The sequence below is a fragment of the Gouania willdenowi genome, chromosome 14 (genome assembly GCF_900634775.1).
Source record: "Gouania willdenowi chromosome 14, fGouWil2.1, whole genome shotgun sequence".
Taxonomy (NCBI): domain Eukaryota; kingdom Metazoa; phylum Chordata; class Actinopteri; order Blenniiformes; family Gobiesocidae; genus Gouania; species Gouania willdenowi.
The window spans coordinates 11195941-11219118 of NC_041057.1; the positions used below are offsets into that span (position 1 = coordinate 11195941).

Genomic DNA, 23178 nt, shown 5'->3' on the forward strand with positions numbered 1-23178 from the left:
AGCTGTATTTATATCTGTAAAAATGGTTAATTCTATTTAATGTGCTTTCTTATATTTTGTTTTTAATCACACATTGGTGGTAACTGTTCTACTGCTGCTGCATAAAGTATAAGAGTGGGATGATACATTGTGTGATTTAATGTTTTTAAAATATGTGTTTTTCAAAGTTAACATACAGGAATACTTTTATTTGAAAAAAAAAATTGGTATCGACAACATGATTCGTCCCTGTTTTGTGTTCTATATATGCAAAGTGGCTTGTTTTACACTTTAAATAGGAACAATTTAGTTTAATTTATGTTATTACTTATTCACTTGAGTTGAAAAGGTTAATATATGTAAGTATGCACAGAGTTAGTCAAATAAAAGCATGGTTATTTTTCAAACTGCAACTTCTTTTGTCTTTTTCCCCCCTTTCCAAAAATATCACTTCGTACCATTATCGTATATCGTCTCGTCTTGTCAACCTTCTGTATTGTCATCATATATATCATCTTATCTTTTCTCATCTTAGCATAAATAAACCAAAAATAGTCTACAACACAGTCCTAAAAACGTGGTTATTAATTTTTTTTTTACGCAATAATCTGACTGTCAGATCCATTTTATACATGTTTTTAATGTTTATTTTATGTGTGCTGTGAGCTTCCCGCCACTAGAGGGCGTCCCTGTTGTGAGCTCATCACATGATTATCCAGGTGAGACTCACAGGTGTTGCTGATTGGAGCAAATCAACAGGTTCAGATCGTGTCGTGTTGTGTCTGTAATGTACAGTATAATGGTGTCTATTACAGAGCTGTTTTTATGCTGCATTAGTAAGCAGGTAACTGTAACTTCAGAGGAATGGTGGTCTCTGCTGGATGCTGGAGTTTCAACCATTCATTGGACGAACACGTGAGCCCAGCCAACACACCTGTACGACTATGGCAAGCCCTTTTAACATTTAATAAGATATCTGAAATTCAATTGCTGATATCTGCAATTCAATTGTTACATGTAACAATGTAATTGCAGATATCTGCAATTCAATTTTGACATGTGGCAATTCTAATTCATGATATCTACAATTCAGTTGTTACATGTAACAATTGAATTTCAGATATCTGCAATTGTTCTCACATTGCAGATATCTGTAATCTAATTGTTACATGTAACAATTGAATTGCAGATATCTGCAATTCAATTTGAATGGAAGTCAATGGCACATTTTTACATGTAACAATTGAATTGCAGATATCTGTAATTCAGTTTCTACATGTCGAAATGACATTTTGACATGTTGAAATATATTTGTTACGTGTGAAAATGGCTTTACAGATATCTTGAATTAACATTTCAACATGTCAAAATTACATGTTCAAATGTAATTTCCACTAGTGAAAACTAAATTGCTACATGTCCGCCAGACTTATTAAATGTTAAAAGGGCTTGCCATAGTACGACACCTTCAAGGACAGGTATGTGCAAAACTGCATTATATTATACAAGTTTACTGTACTGGTACATGTGGGTACTGGGGACACAACTTAACTCATAATCATCCAATGCATTTGGTATTGACTCGAGGTGTGGGATGATCCATCTAAACACTGACAATTCATGCCAGTCTAAAGGTAGGACCACACAGATAATGTTTAGTCATTATTATATCCTTTTTAAAAAATCATTTTAATTCCCAGTCTACACATAGTGTGTCCAAACTGTGGTCCACGGGCCAAATGCAACCCATCATCCATTCATGAATGAGACCATATATACAGTATATCTCTGACCTGAACGCTGTGGAACCATCTAATCTAGGGTTTTTCAACCTTGGGGTCGGGCCCCATGTGGGGTCGCCTGAAGAATCAAGTAATTATTGAAAAATGTAATTAATTAGTGATTAAATCTTTATTTTTTTATATTATTATAACAAATTAATACACAAACTATTTTTTTACCATCACTTTCTCAAAGATAAATGTAGTTATTATTATTAATAATAATAAAATGCAGCATAAAAATACCAGAGGTGGCACAATTCCATTTATAATGCAGTATAACAAACTTGAAAAACTGATCAAGGGAAAAAAAAGTCTTTAGTATCGCCAGAAATTCTTGATTTCAAAATAGCGTCACAATGAGAACCACTGATCTAATCTCTCTTTATCAGTCATTACTAATAGGAGTGCTATTTATATTAGTTAAAAAAAAAATCTAAATAGTTTTTATGTGAGTGAAAAATAAAAGTACCGTAAGACAATGTGGTTTATTAAAAAAATCAATATAAGTGAAGAAATAATCCAAGTTGTTTTGAAGCTCACTGTAAAATGTCACGTTATTTATGATGTCATGGTGTATTTTTACTAAAATATCAGAAGAAGCTCTATATTAACATTGTGTTGAATGTATTCCTACCACTAACGGGGATGAGAACCCAGTTATTGTTATGGCCTATGTGTAAATTTAATCTTAAAAAGCAAACTTTGAAAACTATTGTAAGAATATTCCAGGTGATTTAAGTCTACAGGTTTTCTTTCAACCTCAAAGTAAAATATCTCCAGGTATGAGGTGCTCAGAGGATTCATGAAGCTTTGTCTCTCAGATCTGATGTGTGCAAACAATGATTGACTGATGTTACACAATCAGTTTCCAAAATTGTTCTTTTATTATATTTTAACACACTTGCAAAACTGTCAGAGTGTAGACACAGTTAAATCACTTCAGAACAACACAAGGAGGAAAATGTGATTGTTTCCCTCTTGACATTTTCACAAATAACATTCACAGACTAACGTATCGCAGGTTGCACTAAACATTTCTGCCATCAGAGGAAATGTCAGGAACTTCCTCAGGAAAATACTAAGTTTGCATGTTTCAATGTGGATTTCAGTGTTTAGAGTTTTTTCTTTTCTTTTTTTTTTTTTTACATAGATCTGCTCCTCATGTTCCAACATGAATATGCAAAACTCAAGCATTAGAACAAAATAAACACTGTTTGAAAGTCCAAACGACAACATGTGAGCAGCTTGAAACGTACATGACATACATGAAAATGCAATTTTGAACTGGTTGGGTTAGGCAGCCAAAAATAAGAGTTTTTTTTTTTCATTTAAAAAGAAAAGTTTTCAGACAGAAAACAAGCACATCCACTGTGCTCACTCACTCCCATCATCTCAATAACATTTTCAAACGCAGCCAAAATATCACTTTCATTTTTAACGACCGCAACAAAACTATTACTCGCAGTTCATTAGTCGGATTCTGTCGTTATTCCACATCCATTTACAAAAATCATCCGACTGCACATGAATAAAATATTCACATATACATGAGATCTTTTTCTTTTTTTTGAATAGGCACTTTAACTTCAAAACAGTTCAGCCAGCCCTCGGTCAGCGCAAAGGACACCATTGACTTATTTTCAGGAAAGATGCTCTCAGAAGTCACAAACAAACCTGAACCCTGAAAAACCGCATCAGAACATCAGGCCTAACATGCACACACACACCCACACACACACACGCACATACAGGGAAGCACTAATGTCCATGTGTAAGTGTAAAGCAGGATGGAGGAATTTTGTTAAATGTACACAAACTCCTTTAAATCTAACAAAATCAGTAAACACAGTTTAACTAATTATTAATGGTGCTTCAATCTATTAAAAAAAACAATAACATTAAATAATAAATAAATTACTCCTTCATAAATAATTTGATTCGAAAAAAATAAAGACGACAGGCAGTGCTTTCAGTAGTCAAACATCACGTCTCCCTGTAATATCAATCAAAACCTCATGTCCCTCCTCTTCCAACCTTCTTCTCCAATCAGCTCTAAGCAAGATACGAGAAGTTCAGTTTGACGTGTTGGTGACAGTACTTCATCAAAGTCTTTACACACACGTTTTCTGATCCATTTTGTTAGAAAAAGAAAAATCTGTTGTGTAAATGTACGTTAACAACACACAAACACACTTTTAAAGGCCCTTTAAATAAAGACGTAGTTGATTCTTATATGGACAAAATTAATATTATTATTGTTTGTATGTTTGGATAAAAGAATGCAACTTTTTATCACTATACAGAAATGGGCCATGAAATTAGTGACACTTGCACCACCGTTAACAACAACCCTCTATTCACTGATGTCAGTAACATCTGGAAGGGTTCTAAAGTTTTCATCATCTCCTTACTTCCCCAAACCTGGATTTAATAAACATGGCGTCATGCATAAACTCTGTTTGGAGCTGAGAAACATCTGCGACATGCAGGACTGCATCCCTCCAGGACTGATACTTCAACTTTTTATTATTAGGGTCTTTAAATATCTTTTAAAGATTGTTTGATTACCAACGAGTACAGACACAAGCATCTGGAATTCTTACAACTCCACGTTGGACAGAGAGGAGACCTCGTACACTCGAGTATGTGATTTGTACCACAAAAAGGATTTTGTTGCCTCAATCTGAAATAAAAGGAAATAGAACACAAACATCTGGAGCTAGCTTACAGTCTGTGCCTGCGTGGTTCGGTTCGAGGTGGAGAAGGAGGCGGAGGCAGGGTGACGGTGGTCGGAGGCTCCATCGGGTCGTCCATGGGCAGCACCAGGCGTGTTCCTCTGATGGCCACTTCCTGTTCGGCCATGGCGAGCTCGTGATCCAGACCTTCGTCGAACGGGCCTCCACCTGTAGAGGGACGCTTCGGGTTGACGGTGCGGGATCCGGACGCGTCCGTGCTGATGGTGACGTCGGCGTACATGGAGCTGACGTTAGCGTCGTTCAGGATGAAGTCGGAATCTTCATTGTGGAGCTGACCTTCATTCTGTGTGTGGAATAAACAGGAAATTGAGTGAATAATGGAAGAGCTAAAGGAAAACTATAGTTTGACATCTTCTGGTAACAAACGGTGACGTGTGTCCAGACCTCATAGGCCTGTGGGCTGGTGAGGCAACGCGCCAACGGACCACAACACGCAGGCAGTGTGGCTGTGAGAGGGGGGCCGCTGTGGGTGAGGAGGGGTTTCAGGTAGCTTGGGAACGCATTCAGTCAAGGAGGAAAAGACTCTCTCACTCTAGTTTAAAAAAAGTGAAAAACTCTAAAAATATCAGGACTCAACCCCAACAATTCTTTTAAAATGTATATAAATTCCCCTGAATTCTGGAGCACGGTGACCATACGTCCGGTTTTACCCAGACATGTCCTTTTTACACGCTCCAAGGATATTTTACCAGGGACCCTGAACGCATTTCGGGGAACGCGTTTTTATATAAAAGACTGTAACTCCACTAATATTTGCTCTAAGAAATTCCAGCAGTTTCGGAAAGCTAAAGAGTTGCTTTTTAGAGCCAATATGGTTCATTGCGGTAGTTTTACTCACACGTGACATAATCATTAAAGATGGAACTTTGTTTTGACAAAATCGTCACATGAGGAAAAAAGAGAATGAAAGAGACCAAATAGCAGTGGATTGAATTGTATATTTAATTATTATTTACTGTTCTGTAAGCAATGAGATTTTGTTGTTGTTGTAATTTCTAGGAGATGTTTCAATGATTGAAAGTTTGAGATATTGTTAAAGTGCATAATAAAGGTGATTAACTTGAGTCACCACTGATTTCAGATTTTTTTTAAGTCTTTGTTGAAGAGAAATACATGTTTAAACCTTATGGACAATAACTTATTTATTTATTATATTGTATTTTGCATTACAAAGTAGATTCAAGAAAAACGTTGAGTACTTTTTGAGTATGCCGAGGTCGGCCCATGTCCTCTTTTTTTGGAAATCAAAATATGGTCACCCTACTCTGTCTGTAGCAACCTTCCTATCCTTTGTAGAATTAATCCATCCTTAGTGCTGGTGTATTGTGGGCTTTCAGGACTGAAAGGATACTTGTGGTCAAAGTTGTACCAGATCCTGAAGGGCCAGGCGCTCTCATGTTTGGTGTTCCTCCGCTGAGAACCTTCTAACACTGCTGAACTCTGTCAAAGAGGAGGTGTTTGGTTAAAAAAAAAAGAAGACGCTCAAGATCTCAGTTTATCCTCTTCACTTACCGAGTTTTCCTGATCAGAGTCCACACCCACCCTGTGGAATAAAGGAGCAGTTATGGTTACCCAAAAGAATGGATGATATAGAATCCCATTAACTACCAACACACAGACGTACGGTATGCTCATAAAGGTTAGCATGGGCATGGTGCCGCCTCCACAGATCCAGACAGTGAAGAAAACGATCAACAGTGTGGTGGTAAACATCATCTGACGGGCGTACGTCGCCGTGTCTCTGATGGAAAGAGCGAAGGTCATCGCCCCGCGTAGACCTGCAGCAGAAGATGATGGAAAGTGTGAGAAAAAACTAAATGAAGTTACAGTTAAAAACAACAGGCAACGCATCCCACATTCTGTATAAGATGAAGATTCAAGATTCAAAGTGTTTGTCATATGTGCAGTTAGAAACACGTTTCCCTGTACAATGAAATTCTTACTTTGCCGACCGCCAGTGAATGCCTACGTAATAAAAGAATAAAATCAAAAGGTATAAGAACTATAATAACTAACAGTGGCATGCTATAAAATATAAAATACAAATATATTAACTATACAGAAAGTAGAGAAAACAAACTAAGTAGGTGAAAATTGTTGTGCAAAGTTTGAGTTTTTGTGTAACTGGTTTGACTTTGTTAGCTAGTTTGATGTCCAACATCCAATACAAAAAAAAAATATTTTCAGAGTGCAACATCACGCTACGGCGGACATTGCTGACCTGCAAGACCATGAACAGGGAGTTCACCCTACAGCAGGTTTTTAAATCTAGATTTAACATCATTACAGTAACTACTATAACTCAGTACCTGCAAACATCATCACGTGCTGAAAGTTAGATCCGATCTTGTTCCTTCGGCCCAGGTTGAGAAGGAACGACAGTGGGTAGATGTTTGCTGCTCGGCCCAGAAACACTGCGAGCTACACACAGCACAGGGTTAAGGATCAACACATTCATAATAATAGATGATTTATATTTTTTTTAAGCCCCTTCATGATCCAAAATGTTTGCTGCATCCATAATCTGATATTTTTAATCTGTTTGAGTCAATGCCTCAATAATTACAACATTACCATGATCTAAATTTGGGTTTTTTGGATTATTTAAAGTTGTCCCGCAACAAGTCTTCAGAGCTGAACCTGTAAACATTTAGGGGACAGTTCTTTAACTGGTTCCCAGTGAAGGATACAAAAGCTCCAATGATGAACAATGGATTGAAGACGTGGGATTGGAAAGAGAAGAGAGTCAGACCCATGTAGGAGAAGATAAAGTTCTCAGCCAGGAAATTGAGCAACTCAAACAACTGAAAGGTAAAAAAAAAAAAAAAGCCACAAGTCAGTTTGAATGGATGGAATACAGTCACTGGAAACATTATCTAAACCCATGAAGGAGCAGACCTATGTGAGTAAAAGGTAGAGTTTCTGTTTCTCATATTTTAATGTTCTGCTAAATCAACCTTAGCTTTGACAACACAAAGAAACTGAACAAAATAGCGACACATTTCACCTTGAAAACAAGCAATTTAACCAGAATGGAAGGAAGCGGTAGAACTGCATGAGTGCATCTCACCTGTTTGCTCCTCTCCTGGGATTCAGGAGAGAGGTTATTATATGTGTAGTGAGCCTGAGTGATCCCACAGAACAGCACAGCTACGACGCCTACATTCAAAAGACACAATAATTAGACTTAATCTCAATATCTAAAAACAAGAACAAGTAAATGATTAACTGTAGGACAATCACCAATATCAAAAACAAGTGGTAAGTTTATCAAACTGTCAAATTACATTTTTCAAAAAAGTTTACATTTTGCTTCAACGACAGATGGTAATTCTGTTAAGTTCTTTAAAAAAAAAATTAAAAAAGGAACCACATCTATTAAAGTGCCCCGAATGTTTAATGAAAATAAAGTGCAATCAACTTTTAAGCTAAAATACATTGAGGAGTGACGTAGTTTAACAAGGGCTGATGTGGTTCACTGACACCTAGTGACCGGGCATTTATGTGTAATGCATGTTAGCGCAATTAAATGTTTTCATTAAAAACATGGTTAAAAAATGTATTTGGACATTTTCTGGATCAATACGATAATCGCGCTGTGAAATATTGCGTTATATTGCAAAATCTATTTTCTTACACCCTTACTTTGCAGTGTCAGACTAAAGACTAGTTAAGATTTCATCTTAAATGCAAAAACAGAAAGCACTGTTTATTTAATCAAACAGTGCACGGAGCTGCGTTGAGCTATACCTGTAAACCCACAGGCCTCAGCCAATAGGAACGTGCTCCAGGACATGAGGAAAAACAGAGCTGTCTCCAGCAAAGGGAAGTCCCTCAGCTTAGTGAATTTAGTCACGTGAGAGGAGAAAATAAAGTCAAGGATAAACAAACAACAAAACTCTGCGATAAATGACATTAATTCCCAAATTTGATGCATATTTGTAAACATTATTTCTCAGGATATGAACGCTGTCATCACTCCGGTGGCCACTCCGAGAGCAAATGAGCCGCTGAAGACCCCCAGAAAGACGCCGAAGGACTTGAGCATGGCCATGGCCTCAAAGCTGTGGCTGTTATCACCTGCAGGCTGGTATGCCACGATGGAGCTTAAAGCCACGGAGAGAAGAAGAGTAATGAACCTTGTTTCTGTAAACCAAGTTGTCAAACTCATGCTTGCAAACCAATAGAAACCAAAAAAAATGTGGATTTTATTCAAGCAACAAATCAAATCTGAAATAACCCAAATCCAACAATGGTTTGTGAACTCAGTGTGCTGCGTTTTAGGCACATTTAGAGGATTATGTTGGAACAAGAGAGTTACTAGGACTTAACACCAAAGGAGTGGAGTTGGGTTTTACAGTCTTTTAAAGTTAGGGAGGACTTGCATGCTTAAAGAAATTGTCTTAATTTAAATCACATAAAATATCATTTTTGCTCCAACTAAAGAACCTAAACTGACTAATACACAAAGGAAGGATGGAAAGGAGCTGCAGTGATGAAGGGAAGGCAAAGGTGATTGACATGGGCTAAAAATATCAATCAATACTACAACAGCAGTCCACCCACCGCTGGGCTACTGTCTGGTTATTCCCAAGCCTTTCGTTCACGCCCTCAGGCCACGTCACACTTCTATTCCCTGAGGAGCGCTCGGCTCTTTGTAAGCCCTGCTTTTCCAGGCGGAGGAGGACGCTACATACATACGTATTAGGCAGGCGATGAGTGACACAGGTGAATGGAGGAAGGCAGGCAGTGAAATGACAGGGACTGATGTTAGTACGGTTAATGTCCATTCATTACAACACAAATCTCTGCATGTGGTACAAATCAAACACTTTGTTCATAAAAAAACAAACACTCAGGAATCTGTAACACAGTGGTCCCCAACCTTTTTTGGGTCGTGACCCCCATTTTGATATCACACATTTCTGGCGATCCCAGAGACTTTTTTTAATGACTTTTTGATCATGTTTGAAATGGTGTAATGAGTAGCACTATAGCGACGAGATGCCCCAGCTCAGATATTTCTATACTGTGTTTTTTAAACTAGATTTATATTTGAGGAAGTGAAAGTATAGAGTGCAGTTGTTTGAGATTGTGTGATAAAAAATTATTTTTAAAAATTAACAAAATATAATTTTTATTATTTAATTAACTAGATAATAATAAATAAATGCCTACTGTATTTTTTTAAACTAGATTTATATTTGAGGAAGTGAAAGTATAGAAAACAGTAGTTTGTGTGTGGTGTTTTAATTTGAAAAAAATCATCTAAAAAATTACAAAAATATAATGGAATCAGTATTTTTGTTTCTTTTTGCTAATCAATTACTAGACATTTTAGGCGACCCCATGTGAATTTCGCGTGGCCGCACATGTGGTTACGACCCCAAGATTGAAAAGCACTGCTGAGAGCTGTGACTACTTTTGCTATGACAGAACATGTGAAAGCATCATGCTTTTACTATAATAAGAATTACCAATGAATGGATGGACCAATAGATGAAACAATATCCAGCAAAAGGTACTTATTGGACTATAAGTGTGAGGTAGTACAGCAGATACTTAAACGTGCGTGTGTATGTGTACTTACGAGGAGAGAACGATAGCCACAGCATCGTTAAGGACGCTCTCACCAAACAGCAACGCATATAAGTCCACATCGACCTTTAGCTCATTGAATATAGCCAAAACTGTCACTGAAACAAAAAAAGACAAATCGAATCAGGAACAGACACAAGCGCTGGTTAAAGACAGACTTTAAAGCATTTAATGTAAACTAGGCTGCAGAGATTCAAAGAAGCACCACTCACCAGGGTCTGTTGCCGAGACGATTGCACCAAAGAAGAGGCAGTCGGTGAAGTAAAAATCCCCTCCAAGCTGCCCCACGACTTTCATGAAGGAGACAAAGCCGTACATGATCAGCCTGGGAGAGAGAATGCATGGATAACACACAGTTAAACATAAACAATCAATCAAATCTGTTAGGGAATCAAATTAAGGCAGAAACACACACACACTTTGATTCCAGGGAAGATTTAATAGCTTACCCGATAACAAAGCAAGATATAACAGTTCCCACAAAAGCGTACGCCAGGATGGAGCCAATGTTTCTGAAAAAATGCCTCTGTGAAATAAAAAGATCTGTCAAAACTGAGGGAAAGGGGATTTTACTGGAGTTCAGGCGTGTTTTTAAAAAGAAGTGTTCTATAGAAGTGTGTGAAATTCTCTTATCTACTGAAGTGAAGCCAAGCTTAGGAAATGTGTACGGTAATTATTTTAGGCTTCTTTTAAAAGCTTTGCTTTATTTGCTCACCCTTTTCAGACTGTATCCTGCATGGAAGATGATTGGAGGGAGCAAGATGTTGAAGAACACCTCAGGGTCAAAGGTCACCTGCAGAAAGAGGTACATTTGTCGTTACTAGATGTTACACAGTTTAACTAAATGATTGTAAAAAGTATCAAGGTAGTAGTTATGTGTAAAGAGTTAACATAGATGGAAGAGGTTTTTAGCAGGTCTTCCAGATGAAACTATATTGAGATGCATATTGTGACAGAAAACATCTGTACATGTATGTTTTTAAGACCTCCCCCTGCTCTCCAACATGCCTTTCTCAGCATCTCATCATCCTGCATTTGGGGTCCTTTCCCACGGCTGACCTCTCCCTTCAGGGTGTACTCGTAGTATCGCCCGCTGACATTGACCAGCAGCGTGGCCGGGCTGGCGTTCACAACACAACTGAGAGTTACGTCGCTCATGTTTTGAGGAACGTGGACCCCGAACCGCAAGATCACACCTACCAACAGGCCTTTAGGATGGAGGTGAAAACAAAAGAGATGGAGGAACAGTTGGTAAGTAGAGACTCTGAAATCGATTTAAGGTCATGCATAGCGTATAAAGACGAGAGGAATAAGGCACAAATGAGGAATTATGCATGCTGTATTTAAATTCTAAATATATTGTGTGACACTATTCAGTAATTTCACAAATTCTTTACAACAAAATCCTTTATATTGCCTAGACATGTGCACCGTTAACAATAGAAAATTCTAATTTGTGCTGCTATTGTGTAAAAACCACACAATCTGTCAACTCTAATACAATATTAATTAAAATAAAAGTTAGCACATCCGTCACATCTGCTATTGACAAACAAAAGACAATGAACAAACCCATAGAATCTTGGTTGTAACTTAACAAATGAATTGAAATCAACAAACTGTGCTAGTGTGAAGTTGTCAAAGTGTGATCGAATAGTCAATATATGACAAGAAAAGGCGAAAATCTCAAACTAACACAGATTAGGGCAATGATAAGACAAATCACTTAGTTGGATACATGCAGGAAGCTAAATAAGTCACTGAGCACTGGTGTAACAAATGCACTGGTTGCCCCGTTACCTGGGGACTCAACAAGTTAATGCGGATACAAAGAACAGCAAAGGTCAGAAGCATGTCAAACTATTTGTATTAACTAATAATCTATACCATAACTAAAAACTGAAGTTTTTTTTCTCTATCAATAAATATTGTGCGAATGTCTCACAAATGGCTAATATCAGTAACTAAAGAGTAACTGAGAGGTTGTGAATTTGCTGTTTATAGCTAATTTAAGTACGCAGAAACATTATAATGGGCATTCACTGGCTTCTTTGTTGTAATCAAGCTTAAAAACATATTGATTAGTATTTGATACAAAGGAGGTTGGTCAACGGTTACCACGGACACCAGTGGATCTATAACACCGGCTCAATTTAGCGCTCGCATTCTGACCGTAAATCATGGCCAGTCCGGTTTCGTGCAGGAACCTGAAGCGGCGATGCTTAAAGAGCCATATGGTGAGGATGGTGAGGGTCAGCAGCATGATGAAGATGAGCAGGTTGGCGCTGTCCTGTCGGTGGCTCTCCTCGGCCATCCGCTCCGTGGCGACGTTGTTCATTGCGTTGCCGTCGCCTCGGCTCCCAACGAGCAGCACTGTGAGCATAAACGGCAGCAGCAGGGCGCTTTTCGATGGCCTGGCACTAAGACAGCGTCTCAGTGGGGTTCCCATGTTGGATTAAATTTTCGGTTTTACATTTGCTGGTAAATGATGGCGGCTTACGCCGAAAAAAACTGCCGATAAGCTGCTCATACAAATGACAGCTACTTCCTTAGCCGCTATCAAAACACTGGGCAGTTCTTCTTCTACGGATTTTTTTTTTTCTTTCTTTTTTTTTTTTTTTTTCTGCCTTCTTCTTCGTTTTAATTTCTGGCAGACGAGTCTCATCGATGGCGTATTGCTGCCCTCCACAGGTCCCGTGTTTCCCCACATGTAGACCATGTCTGAAGTGCTGCTTAACCTGTGCTGTTGGAGTTTGTTTGTTTGCACACTTATACTTACACTACCGCCACCCTCTGGAAATGAGCTCTTACAAAGGCCAGTTTTTATATTCTCCATGTCAGCAGGGGTGTAATATGTCCTACTCAGGTAGAAGAACTGTTACTTGATTGAAGATGTACTCAAGTACAAGTAAGTAATACATAAAATACTCAACTGGATATATAGTCTGTATGTGTGGGTGTCATCCGTCTGTCTCCGTGCGTGTCACTATCAGTGCCTGTGTGTGCAAGTGTCTAGGAGTGTGACGATATCTCGATACGGCGATGTATCGCAATATTTTTTTCACATGATCGATTATCGATATAGTCTCGCTAAGTATTGATTTTTTTTTTTTTTTAAAAAAAAAACCTTTTCTGCTTTTTCACTAAAATGTGCAGGTAGGTCTTCACAGAAATGTTGTCACTGTTTGTTGAAGGAACCAATATATTGTTTACTGGAATATTGCACTATAATGGAGTCACTGGTAAGAAAGACCCTATTTTTGTTTACAGAAAGCACTATTGGAGATACTTATTTGTTTACATTGGTATGTTGACACTTATTTACAGAAATATTGCACTAAAATAGTGTCACTGTTCATAGGACACTTTTTCCATTTATTGTCTTTCAGAGATATAAAATAAAAATTGTATTTTTTCACTTAATCTTTTTTTTTTCTTGTTATGTCATAGATTATCGCAGATTGATTTTTGACCAATATATCGATAATCACAGTATCGTCATATCGTGAGATAATCGTTATTGTGAGCTTTGTATCTTGAGGTACCCAGAGGTTCCCACCCCTACACGTGTCCCTGCTGGTCTGTGTGCATCTTGTGTTCTTTATGGGTCGTTTGGGTGTGAGTGATCGGTAGATTAGAGAGTGATCGTGTGTTGTATGAACGTTTGAGTCCATCAGCAGGAGAAAAGGGAGGACCTGTTGGTGTGGTTGGAGGAGCGCTCGTTTTCCTTGGGGGACCAGGACGGTGGACGGTGTCTGCTGTGTGCCCCAGTTCCTTGTTTGATGTAATTTGTGGGTTGAATATTAAGTATGGGTGAACTACTTCTTGACTACAGTGGATTCATGGATCCATGGATTCGTATCCCATGTTGGTGCGCTCAGGAGGCTCAACTCTGGGAATTTTCTTCATACCAGTCAACCTACGAACTATTGTTTGAATAAAACCTGCATCAAACCTTCTGTGTCTGGGTCCTACACTGTCTGTTTAACCTGGTCAGGACATGGTACCGATCCATCCTCCTCGATTGAGAAAGAAAATAAGCAACAACCACTACATTAACCACTCAGTCAACGGGGCGGTTGTAGAAATGTACAAGATACAATAAAAACAGGGTTGACAACGGGCAGAAACATGTAACTTCCTGTTTACAACAGCCACGGTATTATTTTCTGGCAACAAATTAATACTTTGTGGCCACAAATTAGTATTTTGTGCACATGTTGTACTTATTTTGTGCGCACAAATTAGTATTTCTTTTTTTACCATGTCATATCTGGGGCTCCGTAATATGTTCATATATATGTTGTTTATCAGACGAACTGGTACAACTTTCAAACCACTTCCTCTGACAGGATATAGACCAGTATGATGTTTTCTGAGCTGCACACACAGAAAGTGACACTGACATGTGACCTATTGTCTGCATTAAAAACATCACCAGCGACAGTTCTCCTTTATGATCAGAATTACTTCCATTATTCTATGAAATACAAAGACCTCATTAAGTCATGCAGTATTACCAGATGGATTTAGGTTCATCTGTGACTTATCACTGTAGATCTGAAATCTAAAACATTTTTATCATAGTAAACACAGTAAACTTCTTTAATGACTGGTGTTGTGTTTCAGTTAGATAGCATTTTTGACTGGGAAAAACCCGATTTTCCTGGAGAAATTTCACATACAATCCTGTAGGGAGAACATGCACATTGCACACATAAGGTGCACTGGCGTTTAAAGCAACTACATTTTTTGCTATGGTGTGGGAACACCTCTCTATGGTTTTGCTTCTTTTATAACGACAAGGACAGCAAATTTAGAGCATATTGAAAATGACTGGAAAAGATTGCATTTAATTTTGACATGTATTATCATCTACAATCTGCCAATTGTTTGAACACTAGGTGGTATTTATCCACCGTCCAGATACTAAGCTTGAGTGGATGAACACTTCCCCCCCATGTTTTATGTGAACACTATATGAAGCATTTATAGCCTGTAAGACAAGAAATACAGAATAGGAACATGAAGGGAAACTTAAACACCTCTCTCTCTCTCTCTCTCTCTCTCTCTCTCTCTCTCTCTCCCTCTCTCTCTCTCTCTCATATCTAGTCATCAAACAGGAAACAAAACTCCTGTTTCTGTGAGCCATGATGACCGCTAGACTGCTGTGTCTCTTCTGTGTGTTCAGATACGTGTTTACTAAATCACCTCCAGGTAAGACGAATACCTATACTTTTCTTGACTGAAATCCCTCCCAACATTAATCATTTATAATTATTTTACTTGGGTGAAAATTTAGCTTGAATCACTTAAGCAGATCTGTTAATATTATATTGCATATTCCGCAATAATGTATGTCAAAGAAAAAAACACCAAAATATTTATGAAGAGGATTTTATTTAGATATTTGGTACAGTTTGGGTTAAAACAGGGTTTTTCAACCTTGGGGTTGCGACCCCGTGTGGTGTCGCCTGGTATTAAAATGGGGTCGCCTGAAATGTCTAGTAATTGATAAGAAATTGCTGATTAAAATAATATTTTTGTACTTTTTTAATTATTATTTTACTATTATTGAAATGTTATTCTTTACCACACACAATGTTAAAGAATAGTATTCTATACTTTCACTTTCTCAAATATACAGTAATTAGTTCAAATACATTTTAGTATAGAAATATCTGAGCGGGCACATCTTTGTGCACTAATCACAGCGACTGTGTATCTGTAACACAATATAATAAACATGATCTAAAACTGATTCTAGAGAAAATGTCCCTGCGGTCGCCAGAAATTTGAAAATATGAAAATGGGGTCACGACCCAAAAGAGGTTGGGAACCACTGAGTTAAAAGAATGAAAAGTTTGCCACTTCACTTAAATGTCGAGGCCTTTTATTATCGCTCCTCATTTTTTTTTACAAGATTACAGTTTCATTTACCAGATGCTTTTTTCAAAGCGATTCAGAACACGAGCAGTCAGGGTTAAGGGACTTTCTTAACACCCCACAGTGATTGCTTGGTTTGTGACATCAGAGCACTTCCCTTTTCTGTGTAAAAGCACCGCTCAATTATAATGGTGTCTGTGTGTCTGAACCCACATGGCACATATAGGCGTGTGCTGTACGTTTTGATTCATCTCATGTTGTAAAGTCTGCCTTTGTGTTTGTGTCAGTTATCGACTGTCTGGTGCTGAACCTGGAACATGTCTCCTGTTCATGGGCTAAAGGTGGGACTCCTGACGTCAACTACACCTTCTACAGCAGGTTTGTAAAGGCCACACTTATTATGAAGCTTGGACACAGCACAAAGTGATTCAAAATATATACATTCTTTCATTTGTACTTATCATTTCAGACTGAATTTAAAAGTCAAATGTGCTCTTTACGCTTAGGTCTGAGGAGGGATACTTAAACACTTGGGTCAGACGACTCTATCTGGAACATTCATAATAAAATTGACAGATGAAATACTGTAGGTTAAATCTGATTATCTCTTACACTTGTCAATAGATTGTATATACAGTATAAAGCAGAAAGTGAACATTTTGCACTCAAAGTGGATTTTATTTTAGAAGTAACAACAATCAAGACTGAGGATTTGAGTGAGTTTGATATTACTACCCACTGGAAAGCCTGACCACTGCCCAGTGTGCCCACCACAAGAAAAAAAAAAACCTCCACAATCGGCAAATGAGCATGCAGTTTACCTGAGAACTACACAACAAAACCAACATGCACTGCAAAAGGAATGCAAAAATGGCAGATTTTTAGTCGTAGATTTTGTTTGACTTTACATAGATTTACAGCCTTTCTTGAAAGCAATATTCTGAGGGAAGTTACATCTGTCTATAAAGCAAGGAGTCTCTGTCTGTGTGTGGCTCAAATGTCTCTGCAGTTCAGGGACAGACAGAGCTGAGACTTTCAACATGGCTGCTGCCTGGTTCAAAGGTGTGCAATGTTAGATTTGTTTAGACTGCAATGATACCGTTAATACATGATTTCATAAATGCAGCTTTGCAGAATAGCTCAATGTTAACAAATGTGTTGTCACAGGTTCTCTCAAATAAAGCAAGTTCTTATGCTGATGATGATGTCATAGGTTATCTCAGAGTCCCAAGACTGGATAAAGGAGGAGGGTTGACAGGTAGTCATGGTAACACAGCTCAAATGTTGACAGATAGTCATGATAATTTGACAGCTGTGTAGAATCTACAGGAGTGACACACAAAGGGCTTTTAAAAATGACTAAAGTGGCTCTAATATCTGCTTGGCAAATGATTGTTTTCACTGGACACATTTCACTACAAACCTAAATGTCGCTGACGTCCCACCTTCAAACACAACCTCATTTGGACATCCATGAAAAAGCTACTTAACCTCCCACATTTCTATAGCAATACATACTTCTTACGGGCACTGCACTAGTCATTCTATAGAAAACAATGCAAAGTAAAAGCACATCTTACATCACAGCACACCTTTAGTCTAATGGATTTTATTTGTCCACAGCTCAGAGCCGTTTTGACATCAAAGGGAGGACCTACATATTATATGGGTGTTGCTACTATAGTAAGGAGTCAGTTGATTGTGTATGAGCCAACTCGGTGTAACGTTATACACAAGAACAACACAAGTCCCATGTTCTGCACTTCTAAGAGTTGTAGCAATTGAAGTGATTCAAGAGCTTTCCACATTTTTATCTTTGTCACTTTGTTTTTTACTCGAATTTATTTACTTCCTCAATTATAATTAAAAATGTTCCAGCCCAACCAGAGTTACGGTAATTCCTAACAACGTTTGTTCTCCACAAGGCCGGATACTGGTCCTCCTCAGGGCTAATACACTGACACAATAATTTGTAGCAGATGTCCAAACTGCATTCACTCCTTATAAAAATACAATACAAGAAGTCTTTATTACAAAGTGAGAATTGATAAATGTTCTGTTAAGTTTTAAAAGTCTGGTCGTTCGATATTCAGTCGACAGATTCAGTATTTTTCAGACAATCTTTACAGCTGTGGTTTACTTTGCTCCATGTCAAAAAAAAAATGTTGGGTTTTTATTTTGTTTTTTTATATCAGGTTTGGCAGTGAAAAAGCTGAAAGTGAATGCCCCACCTATCTGTCAGAGAACAGTGTGATCACAGGATGTAGACGTCCCTACAAGAGCATAGATCGTTTCTACACATTCTACACCATACTGGAACACGACGGCCAACGTTCATTTAGCAATCAGAGTCTAAAATCACGAGGTATGCAGTTTGGAGTGAGAAAACTCAAACTTTCTGACACAGGCTTAAGTGGTCATTAGAAATGAAAACATCTTTGTTTTAACTTTTCACTGGGTCGTTGCATTGTTGAACCCATGTCTTTTTTGGGGTGATTTTAGTGCTTTTAAACCCACCAACAAACCTGACTGTCACGTATGGATCGGACTTAAATCTGTGGTATTACTGGAACCAGACCAAAAGAGATTGTGTGAAAAGCCAGGTCCGCTACCGAATAAATCACAGCAATTGGACGGTAAAGAGAGCAAACGCACACCTGTTCTCCTTTTTTCCCCATGTTTTTTCTGATTTCTGTGTTCTTCTAGTCCCACCAAGTTAGCAGGGGGAGACAGAATTACAGCATCAACTTACCTTCTAGAAGTAACCTGTACGAGCTGCAGGTTCGCAGCAAATTGGGAGACTACTGTGGAGAGTCTGAATTCTGGAGTGACTGGAGTGAACCTGTGATTTGGGGCTCCAACAACGGCACTGGTAGGAAAAGCAGTAAGTCTTTATCTTGTTCTGAGTAAAAGGAAAGTAAAGGTGACTGTCAAGCCACAGCGACATGTGACCTTTAATTCAACAAGTCTCTGTATGTCAGAGAACAATCTGTAACATTACAAACTCAACCACTGTGACCACAGATACTTTAAAACAATATTTGGTACAGTGAGGGAACAATGGTACCAGGGTTGGGGTCAACTACATATTTCAATTTCAAATACATCTTCAATTATCCATGTTCAATTACAACTCATTTATGATGACAGTGACCACAGTTTTTTTCCAGTTACAATTATTTTTACCCTAAAAGTCAATTACAATTACATTCTGAATTACTAATGTTCACTTACAATTAAACACAATTACTGAGCCTATAAAACGTAACCTTCCTCCTGTGTTAGCGTTCTGTTAGCATCTCTTATGATAACGGGTCAGTTTGACCCATGTCTTAAATCAGCTGTAAAATACACTATAAATATTATCTATCATCAAATAGTTTTTCATCCCTTGGTTACCTTCTGTATCCTTGAAAATATTGGTTTTAATATTTTTGGTGTGGGTGTCTGAGCCATTTTTCTGTCAGTATACCCCTAGACTTCATTTTTTTTAAATGGTAAATAGTTCCTCAAGAGAACTGACAGGTAAACTTGTTTAATAACTGTTAACTACGTATGTGTAAGCTATAGAACTATAACATGGTTCCCCGGTTTTGAATTAATTAAATTTTAAATTAGTTTTTATATAATTGCCATTACAGTTACAAAGTCAATTATCTGAACTCAATTACAATTCAATTATGATGAGCAACAGATTTTTACAGTTACAATTATAATTGTCATAATTTTATTTAATTATCAATTTCGCGATTACAATTATGATTGATCGCAACCCTGAATGGTACCATATAAATATCTATACATGTGCAATCATACATACATATCACTTACAGTAAACACAGCTACACGCACCACGGACACATCTCCGTACAGTCGTCAACTTTTATCACGATATTGTATTTTGAGTTTATTTTCAAAATTTCTAGTTTATTCTCATTTTTTAAATTTTAATCTCGACATTAAATTTCAATTTTATTCTCGAAATTTCTACTTTAATCTTGACATTTCGACTTTATTCATGATTTGCCCAAAATTATTTTCTCAATCAAAATTAGCCCTAATCTGCTTCCGTAGAGTTTGACTGATTTTAACAGTGTCAACAGTGTCAATCAGTGTCAATCACCTGTAAATATTTTTTTTATCTAATTACTTCACGATACATATATATATATATATATATATATATATATATATATTGGCCTCAAAAATGGTCAAATTATCATCCATAATATAGCTTTTTTTTCTTTCCCCTGAAAGAACTCCAGCCATTTGCCAAAACAGTGAATTGTGCATTACAGTGTGTATTGGTGATTGGTCTGGCATGAAGTAGTAGAAGGTCAATAGCAGATGTCAAACTCTTTTTTTCTAATTTTTTATACGAAGGCTCAGATGCATGACGTGTAAAAAACATTCTAGCTAGATTATTCTTCACTCTATGAACACTGCATCATGTCATTTATATTATACTTGTGTGAAAAATAGCAAATATTATTAACTCCTGTAAACAATAAAGTGTGTCTGTTCATAACAAATGCACTTTGGTGCAGCAAATAGGCATAAAATCCTAGTAATCAAGGATGGGAATTGTCCTTTCCCAGCACGACTAAATTGTTGGCGCTGTACCGTGAGATCAATCTCCACTTCGTGTATACATAAATAGACTTTTGCTTTTAGAAAGTAGGACCTACTGACCCAGAATCTGCCCCTAGTCATTAGGGGAAAAAAAATAATTTTTGAACCACATCTACCTTTTTTCTACTGCTAGAAGCTTACCAAAAGATGGATTCAATACCTGTGTGGACACCTGTGCTGTACATTGTTGGCGCCATCGCCTTCATCCTGCTGTTGATGATGTTACTGCAGCACGAAAGGTAAGTACTTCTCTGTGTTGTATAGATATGGTTTGTTACATTTAGGTTTTAGCTGTCTTTGTTAAATATTCTCAAAAAGTTTGTTTTGTATTTTTGCACAGCGATTATTATTTTACATTGGTAAAGCATGGTACCAGTTGTTTTTTTGTTTTTTTTTGTTTCACCCATTGGTCATTGGTGACTCTCTGTGTCATATCCCCCATTCAATTCTTCCAGGAAGCTTTGACACAGTCATTCATTTATAAAATGTACATCTTTTATATCTTCACACAGGCTCAGAGTCATCCTCATCCCTGTGGTTCCCAAACCATCTCTTATTCCTAATGACATCGAGGTAAGTGACATTCAGAGATCCCTCGCATGATGATACACCAAAGATTCTAATACTGAATGAACAAATGTCACGAATATTAATGTACTGTACAGTCTTGCTTATAAGTTTCTAAGGTCATGTTTTGGTATGGGCTGAGATTTGTGCCACTAGAAACTGAATTTGAATAGTTGGTATTGAATATGAAAGTCAACTTGAAAATTAATTGAATGTTTTGAAACTGAATTAGTAACTTGAAATTGTATTTTTTCCTGTTGAAAAACAATTGTTTTATTATATTTCTGCTTCTCAAATTCAGAATCACAGCAGCAATTCAATTTCACTACACGGAGACACACTTCCGGTCAGCGAGGTTGAGCAATCAATGGAACTCCTGTTTACGTCTACAAAAACTCCTTTACAGGCCGTTGAGGGTGTGATATATAGATATGTTTTTTTTTTTTTTTTTTATTAAACATTTTCAAAAATACAAACTCTCAAAGAGAATAATAAACTCAACTTCTAACTTCTTCAAAAGCAAAAAACTGAACAAAATGAGATACAATAAAGGAAAATAAAAAAACTAAACATTGCAAAGCAACAAATAAGGTGCACCAGGGCTCCCATATTAGTTGGGCATACAAAACATATACAGTATGAATATAAAAATATAAATCAGAGCATGGGCACATCAGGAGGAGATCAGGGTTTAATATATCAACAAATGGTCAGCATGTAAACAAAAACTAGCAAATCTGGGGCGATTGGACATTAATACATACATACACAGGTGGACATAAACACACACCTAAAATTAAAACAATAAATTATTAGCAAAGTCTAAACATTACTTGTATGCAAATGGACTGTGTACATATATATATATATGGTCACACCCTCAACGGGCCATTAAAGAGTTTTTGTAGACATAAAGGAATTCCATGAATTAGTGATTAATTGCTCAACCTTGTGGACCAGAAGTGTGTCTCTGTGTAGTGGAATTGAATTTGAGAAGCAGAAATATTTAGATTTTTTTTTTTTTCAACAGGCCAAAATACAGTTTCAAGTTCCTAATGCAGTTTCAAAATGGTAAATTCAATATCAAGTGGTTGTTACTTTAAAATTCAATACCAACTATTCAAATCACTGAATAAGCAAATCAGTAAAGCAATGTTTATTTATAAATAGTGCTTTTCATACAAAGAGATGCAGCTCAAAGTGCTTTTACATAGTTAAAAAACTACACCCACCCATACAAACCTCGTCCACCACACGCAGACACACAAGTTAAAATAAGGACACTCCTGCAGCTTCTTTGAATTAAGGAGGTAAAGGTGACCAAAAAAATGTTCATGTTTTTTTTTTTGTTTTTTTTCAAAGGACTGGTTTAAAATCTCCAAAGGCCTGAAGGAGAGTTTTAAAACTAACTACAACGAGCACGCCTGCCCCGTGTGTGAATACTTCCCGGTCTCACGCTCAAACAGCACGGCCTCCTCCGTCAGCCTCAACCCAACCGAGCGCCACGTCTCCATGTCTGAGAATGAGCCTCTGGATGCTTCATCCTCCTCTGCTTCTACTGCTTCATATAAAGAGAATAAGTAGCATGTTCCAGTTTTGGAGGAATCTGCAGCATTTGTTGAATCGTAAGAATCCAACTTTGTTTTCTTGACAAAGCTTTGTTTAATTAAAAAGATTAAGACTTTGATATAATTTAGGGGTTATCTTCTTGTTTACAAGCTGCACAAAAATATCAAACAATTGTTATATTTTTGTCATGAAATCCTATTGAGATGAGATATCCTTTATTTGTCCCACAAGGGGAAATTTGCATTTCGTTTACATCCCTGTTCAAGAAACATAAAAAGACTATCACATTATAACATGGGAGTACAGGAGCAGAGAGAACTGTGGGTCGCAGCTACAACGTAAACACACACACTCACACAGTTGATGCGCGTGCGTGCACTACACCAGGATAAAAATGCTGAACTCAC

The 23178-nt window shown here is 37.4% G+C and overlaps 2 protein-coding genes across 3 annotated transcripts; one reads left to right on the plus strand and one right to left on the minus strand.

The window, feature by feature from the left end:
• Window positions 1-2881: 2881 nt before the first annotated feature.
• Window positions 2882-12566, minus strand: LOC114475458 (sodium/hydrogen exchanger 6-like). The gene is made up of 16 exons (XM_028466260.1): window positions 12290-12566; window positions 11126-11325; window positions 10833-10910; window positions 10567-10643; window positions 10330-10442; window positions 10110-10215; window positions 8484-8625; window positions 8270-8375; window positions 7590-7678; window positions 7210-7323; window positions 6829-6940; window positions 6144-6297; window positions 6032-6062; window positions 5871-5959; window positions 4904-5009; window positions 2882-4802 (listed from the first exon to the last, which is right to left on the minus strand). Exons 1-16 carry the CDS (start codon window positions 12564-12566, stop codon window positions 4488-4490), a joined length of 2109 nt encoding a protein of 702 aa, XP_028322061.1. The 3' UTR covers window positions 2882-4487.
• Window positions 12567-12876: 310 nt separating this feature from the next.
• LOC114475459 (cytokine receptor common subunit gamma-like) lies at window positions 12877-23050 on the plus strand. Of its 2 annotated transcripts, none has more exons than XM_028466262.1 (9): window positions 12877-13025; window positions 15230-15334; window positions 16291-16381; window positions 18199-18368; window positions 18506-18639; window positions 18710-18875; window positions 20769-20874; window positions 21148-21208; window positions 22565-23050. In XM_028466262.1, the coding sequence occupies exons 2-9, from the start codon at window positions 15268-15270 to the stop codon at window positions 22784-22786; spliced, it is 1017 nt and encodes a 338-aa protein (XP_028322063.1). In that variant the 5' UTR covers window positions 12877-13025; window positions 15230-15267; the 3' UTR covers window positions 22787-23050. The 2 variants fall into 2 exon arrangements, with proteins under 2 accessions (XP_028322063.1, XP_028322062.1); XM_028466261.1 differs by having other exon boundaries at window positions 12878-13025; window positions 18710-18887.
• Window positions 23051-23178: the final 128 nt, after the last annotated feature.

Coding starts and splice junctions, on each gene's coding strand:
- LOC114475459 (XM_028466261.1), top strand. CDS start 15,268: ATGATGACCGCTAGACTGCTGTGTCTCTTCTGTGTGTTCAGATACGTG. Junction 16,382..18,198: donor AACTACACCTTCTACAGCAG/GTTTGTAAAGGC, acceptor TTTTTATATCAG/GTTTGGCAGTGAAAAAGCTG. Junction 20,875..21,147: donor ATGTTACTGCAGCACGAAAG/GTAAGTACTTCT, acceptor ATCTTCACACAG/GCTCAGAGTCATCCTCATCC.
- LOC114475458 (XM_028466260.1), bottom strand. CDS start 12,566: ATGGGAACCCCACTGAGACGCTGTCTTAGTGCCAGGCCATCGAAAAGC. Junction 8,626..10,109: donor GTGGCTATCGTTCTCTCCTC/GTAAGTACACAT, acceptor CGTGGCTTTAAG/CTCCATCGTGGCATACCAGC. Junction 7,679..8,269: donor TGAGGCCTGTGGGTTTACAG/GTATAGCTCAAC, acceptor TTTTGAATGTAG/GCGTCGTAGCTGTGCTGTTC.